This window comes from Rutidosis leptorrhynchoides, chromosome 5 (genome assembly GCF_046630445.1).
Source record: "Rutidosis leptorrhynchoides isolate AG116_Rl617_1_P2 chromosome 5, CSIRO_AGI_Rlap_v1, whole genome shotgun sequence".
Lineage (NCBI taxonomy): Eukaryota > Viridiplantae > Streptophyta > Magnoliopsida > Asterales > Asteraceae > Rutidosis > Rutidosis leptorrhynchoides.
This window is the reverse complement of record NC_092337.1, coordinates 338,663,396-338,670,085: the sequence shown is the minus strand read 5'-3', so window position 1 is coordinate 338,670,085 and position 6,690 is coordinate 338,663,396. Positions and strand designations below refer to the sequence as shown.

Sequence of the window (6,690 nt, the reverse complement as noted above, 5' to 3'; positions counted from 1 at the left end):
CGGAGATTTTTGGGAGCGAAGATGGAAAAGAAGTTGATTTGAATTTTTACCCGAAATGGTAAAAAGTGGATCCTATTTATATTTGGAATGATTAGGGCGTCGAAACACGTAATTTGTTAAGCACCGTACACGTGTCATGATCTGAACAAATGACAAGTTAAATGAACAGTTAACGATAAGAATGTTGGATGGTTTGGTTACGGTGTGGTACATGTTAGCATTTGCTGGTGGTTACACGAGCCTTGATTGGACATTATGTCATGATTATCTGCACAACAACCATTTCCAAGATTTCATTAGCAGACGTTTGATTGACAACGTCTGTCAGTAATTAATGCCACATAATGATAAAATCTTGGCCAGACGATTTGTTACTTGAAGGTTATTATTTTAATGCGAAGATTAAACATGTGCTATTTTATTTTAAGTACTCCTAAGTAGTACTTTAACATGATGTGCCATGGTGATCGTACATCATATTAAACTGGGGGACTTAATAATACGCGTACCTATGCTCATGGTGCTCGCGCTGCACGTCCTGAATATTGCTAGAACAACTGATTAAGAGGTGCGCACACGGGTATTTCTTAGCGCACACGAAAGCAATCAGATATGATTTTATCCATAATTAAACGTGATCCTTTTCCAACTATCAACCGTTATTTGTGGTTGTTATTTGGTAGGATCTAGAACCTAATTATGAGGTATTCTAGGGTTAGGGTTTTATTATAAATACGACCCTAACCTCCTTCACTCGATACAACGTTTTCTATATTACTCGAATTTAAGATTGCATCCAGAAAACACTCTAACAGTAACAGGTACGTTCCATGAACATAAACCCTATGCAACCACCTTTAGTGGCCATTGTTCTGGCAACTGCCATTAATGGTGGACGTAGTTTTGATCACCCTTTCATAGATCCTCTTCTCAATAAGGGTTATCGACAGTAAACCGGACTGGAGATCAAAGATATAAATGTTCTTAAACACACCCTCATACATTTAACATTAACTTTTCTATTTGAGCAGATTTATGTTCGATCAAAGGGCCAAGTTATAGCAGAATTCCTAGTAAAGCTCCCTTCTGACATGATTAAACAGGGTGAAACTCCCGTCACAAGAAGGGACGAGGACGAAGCCTAGGAACTATATACAAATGGGGAGTCAAGCGAGGAAGGAGCCGGCATAGGTTTTCTCCTAGTATCCCCAGATGGCGAAGAAATAACTTACGCCATCCGGCTAAAATTCGCTGCCTCAAACAACGAGGCTGAGTACGAAGCCCTGTTAGCTGGATTACGCTTGGCAAAAAGCATCGATGTGCAACGACTCATGGCTTACGTCGACTCAAAACTAGTGGAAAGTCAACTAAATGGTAGTTTTGAAGCACGTGACATATCAATGAAAAAATACCTAGAGCTGGCAAAAGCGCTAGTCACAAAATTTGCGGCATTTGAAATCAAGCAAATACCCCGCCACCGTAACAAGAAAGCAGACGCCTTAAGCAAGCTTGCCTCCCTGATATACGATCACTTCACTAAAATGGTCATGGTGGAGGTACTAGAAAGAAAATCCACCGACGAAGTTACCCTCATGGCAACAATAACAGAAGAGGAAGATTGTTGGATGTCACCTTTCATACAATACCTTAATGAAGGTACCCTCCCGGATGACAAGTTAGAGGCTCGAAGGATACGGATGCGAGCACCGATGTACCACTTCCAAGATGGCATCCTGTATAGGAAATCGTTCACAGAACCGTATTTGAGATGTGTCGGACCAATGCAGGCCAACGAAATCATACAAGAAATGCACGAAGGAGCCTACTCGACGCACTCTGGCTACCGAACGATAGTTAGCAGAATCAAAAGAATGGGTTATTTCTGGCCGCACATGTACCGAGACACATATGACCTAATCGTGATTGCGAGGCATGTCAGATACATGCTCCTGTCAACATATCTCCCCAGCACAACATGATCCCAATACACGCTGCTTGGTCATTCTGCAAGTGGGGAATCGACATTGTCGATCCATTCCCAAGACGTGTCGGAAACGTTAAGCTCCTAGTTGTTGGGATCTGATTACTTTATAAAATGGGTCGAGGCAAGACCGTTAAGCACGATCACTGGAAGAAAAATCTTAACCTTTGTATGAGAGGATATCGTTTTTCGTTTCGGATTACCACGTGAAATAGTCAGCGATAATGGAACACAATTCGCACATAATCCATTTAAAGATTGGTGCATAGATTTGGGCATTCAACAATCGTTTACCTCTGTGGCATATCCACATGCCAACGGATAGGTCGAGGTCACTAACAGAGATATTGTTTTCGGAATAAAAGCCAGACTGGGTAAACATCGACAGGGATGGGTAGATGAACTCCAACATGTGCTATGGGCACACCGGACAACACCAAAAGATAGTACCAAAGAAACCCCATTCAGCCTGGTATACGACACTGAAGCGGTCATCCCAGCTGAGGTGCTTGTCTAAACTAAACGTATAACAGTGTTCGATGAACAACACAACGACGAAGCAATACGAAAAAACCTAGACGCCCTTGAAGAACGACGGAGAATAGCACATATCCGGCAGGCCGAGAAGAAGCAAAAAATCGCAAATCACTATAACAAAAAAGTCAAACCATTGGACTTTTAGCTGCATGACTTAGTGTTGCGAAGTAACGAAGCAAGCCAACAGCAAGATGTCAAAAAACTAGGTCCACGATGGGAAGGGCCTTACAGGATTATCAGCGTAACTGACTACGGTGCATACCACCTGGAAACACCAGACGGAATTCCGATACACGCCCTTGGCACAGTTTTCATTTAAAGAAATACTATGTGTAATTTACATGTAACCGGGAGGACTGATCACCCACACGGATAGCAGAAATGCCACACAATTATGTACCAAAATTGTTTCAAAGTATAAGTCCTAAGTATAATTACAATTTATGCTCTTGTACTGCGTAATGACTCTGAATATGACACGAACATAATTAAAAGTCTTTTGGCATATTTCAGACCTACCGCCAGAAGAAATGAATTCTAGCTTTCGTTGAGGAGGATATCTCTCGAAGAACCTTCTCGGATAATGAGAGCATCCGACCAAATCATTGATGGTCCAGTTTTACCGTATAAACATCTCGACCATACTCACGCGTAGTCTAGATATCCACGTTATTGTCATGACAAAACACATAATCAAATGAAAATAAAATAGTTTACACACGATACATAACAAATGTAAAAACATTACATTCACCACAAAAGGAAAAACACAACCGAGTGCATATCTCTATGGTTGAAAGTTTACAATATCTTCCACGGATGAATTCTCATCCCTACAAACCCTATCTAATTCTTCGAAGCTAATATGGCCAAGAGCTTCATGCGCTTGCCGACATTTTTCAACAGAAGAAGAACTTAACCTGTTCTTCAATCTTTCGGTAGCACTACCAGCCGGCAAGTAACACTGCACTCTTCTCAGCACCTCAAAGGTGGTTACATTTTTGACGGCCTCGATAAAAGCATTAAACGGTTGATGCACAAGCGAAAACTTCAATAGGCGTGCAAAAAGTATGAGAATACCAAACTGCAGACGGGTAAGTTCACCCAGCGTTGCTGACACCTTCTCCGACAGCTTTTTATTATCATCCGAGAGGAAGGCAACAATCTCCTTCTCCCGGGCCAATGCCGTCTAAGAAGCATCCAATGCTTCCCGGGAAGTCTGCAACTCCTCTCGGGATGAAGCCAAGGCCTCCCTTGCCGATGCGAGTTCCCTCTCAAGCATGGTATTATCGCCCGACAACTCTGCCTTATGTCGGTTGTCATTCTCAAACATCACACAATGCTCATGAATGCATTGATCATCGGACTCACTCCGGTTTAGCTCATTCGCTGCAAGATGTTGCGCAAACACACGAATTGGGAACGCAAATGACGCGCCTGTGTCACAGAAAGAGAAGCTAACACCTTTTTCAGGGCAGGAAAAGTAATAAACTCCAAGTACTCCTTAAAAATTGGATAATCTGAAGCATCACAGTGAAGGAGATCACGAAAAGGTTCAACATTACAATCGGGCAGGACATAAACATTCTCCCCGGCATTTGTTGTTAGCCGGAGGCAAGGCTCCGATGACTCCATGACAGGATCCTTGCCAGGACGATGGCTCGAAACCGTCTCTCTCTTAGTAACCTTCTCTTCATCAGCCACCTGTTCCTCCTCCACAATCGGCTCAGCCTCCTCCCCGGCAACAACAATGCTTTACTAAACCTGTAGATTAACCCAACAATTTTTGTTGAACTTTTTCATGTTTTTGTCTTAGGTCCTTAGAGGTATCGCTTCTGCTAGCCGAAGTTATTATGATTGCTTGTTGCTAACACTAGAGTGAAGTCCAGCATGCTTTATCATTTCTTATTTCAAGAACTTACATTCGCGTTGAAAACTATTTATTTTAAATAATGTTTTAAGGTTACTTATGTTGGTCATTGAAGTCAAACTGTTTTCGGAATTATCTTACATTTGATGACTTTGTCATTTAAATCTTAATGTGAATGCTTTTCGGAAACGTCTCATATAGAGGGCGTGACTGTTATCTGTGGGACCAGAGTTAATACGCCGTTAGTCGATTCTGACGGGGTATTACAGCCCCGAAGGTTGAAAAGAATTTAAGGGCAAAGTTGAAAAGAAAAGGCTTCCAAATTCAAAACATAACTACTAATATGGGACGGAGGTAGTACTCTCTAAATAAATTCATAAGCAACATGTACACAAAAGAAACTCAGCAATGGATACTACTTCAACCCAACCCAGCCTAAAACAATAATCACATCTCATCCGAGAAGTTAAATGCCAAGTCCCAATAATGACCAATACCAGCATCAGAAAACACCTTATGGACATTAATTTCAGTCATGCACTTGTGCACCAAAAGCTATGAAAATTCGGTTTCACAACACTCCCTTGCCATACAAGCGTACACTTATTCTTGGGTTTCTGATAATCATCTTAATTCAATAATACTAATTTATATTTATATTAGATAAAAATTAACGATAATTCTTATCAAGATGCATTAATTTAATGTATTGTACAAAACGATTAATGTTTTTATTCAAAATATATACAAGGTTTTTTACTCCTTAACTCTTGGCAAGATCAAATGCAGTATGAAGCCTTTATATTTGAGTGAAAACACGAAGATCAGACAAAATGACACTTTTCAAACACGTGATAGTTTTGCAATATCATTTTTTGATGTTTATTTTGAGTGAAAACGTGAAGATCGGGCATAAATCATTTTATACAATACATTATGGAAGTTGTCTTTGAAAATCTTTTTATTATAAACATTTGTTATGAATTTCTATTATTGAATTATCATGATGATGAGAAACCCAAAAGTATGTATTCTTGTATTGCAAATGAGTGTTGGGAAAATGAGTTTTCATAGTTATTGGTGCACGAGTGCAAGTTTAAATTGCTACCCTAAGGTGTTTTCTAATTCAGATGTTGGTCATTATTGGGACTTAGAGTTTAACTTCTTGGATGAGATACGATTGTCATTTTAGGCTGGTTTCGGTTAGATTATCCATTTCTAAGCTTCTTTTGTGTAACTCTTCCGTATAAATCTTTTTAGTGAGTACTGCCTCTGTCCCATATTCGATAAAATTTATATCATTTGATTATTTTTTGAATACATTTTGTATTAAATATTATTTTTTCAACAACAAGGAGTTTGCATAGTGGTAGTGAGTTGTCTTCTTATATGAGAGATCAAGGGTACGACTCCTACTCGCTGCAAAATTTTCATTGTTTTTACATGCCCACTTTCATGGGCCTCGGAGATTGAAAAGAATCTAAGGGCAAAGTTGAAAAGATAAGGCTTCCAAAGTCAATACATAACTACTAATATGGGATGGAGGTAGTACTCACTAAATAAATTCATAGGCAACATGTTAACAAAAGAAACTCAGCAATGGATACTACTTCAACCCAACCCATCCTGAAACAATAATCACATCTTGTCCGAGAAGTTAACCGCTAAGTCCCAATAATGACCAATACCAACATCAGAAAACACCTTATGGGCATCAATTTCAGTCATGCACTTGTGCACCAAAAGCTATGAAGATTCGGCTTCACAACACTCCCTTGCCATACAAGCGTACACTTATTCTTGGGCTTCGGATCATCATCATAATTCAATAATACTAGTTCATAATTATAATAAAAAAAATGTAACGATAACTCTTATTAAGATGCATTAGTTTAATATATTGTACAAAACGATTAGTGTTCACTTTTACTCAAATATATACAAGGTTTTTGCCCCTTAACTCTTGGCAAGATCAAATGTAGTATGAAGCCTTTTTTTTTAGTAAAAACACGAAGATCGGACAAAATGACACTTTTCAAACACGTGATAGTTTTGCAACATCATTTTTTGATGTTTATTTTGAGTAAAATCGCGAAGATCGAACAAAAATTGTTTTATACAATACATTATAGAAGTTGTCTTTGGAAATATTTTAATATAATGAATTACTATTATTAAGTTATTATGATGATGAGAAACCCAAAATTATGTGTTCTTGTATTGCAAATGAGTGTTGGGAAAATGAATTTTCATAGTTATTGGTGCACGAGTGCAAGCTTAAATTGTTGCGCGTAAGGTGTTT

General features: G+C 39.0%; 1 protein-coding gene across 1 annotated transcript; it reads left to right on the top strand.

Moving 5' to 3' along the window:
- Window positions 1-1,331: 1,331 nt before the first annotated feature.
- Window positions 1,332-1,979, top strand: LOC139849597 (uncharacterized). The gene has a single exon (XM_071839234.1). It carries the CDS (start codon window positions 1,332-1,334, stop codon window positions 1,977-1,979), a length of 648 nt encoding a protein of 215 aa, XP_071695335.1.
- Window positions 1,980-6,690: the final 4,711 nt, after the last annotated feature.

What these genes read in the sequence shown, in the direction of transcription:
- LOC139849597 (XM_071839234.1), top strand. Translation starts at nt 1,332, where the DNA reads ATGGCTTACGTCGACTCAAAACTAGTGGAAAGTCAACTAAATGGTAGT.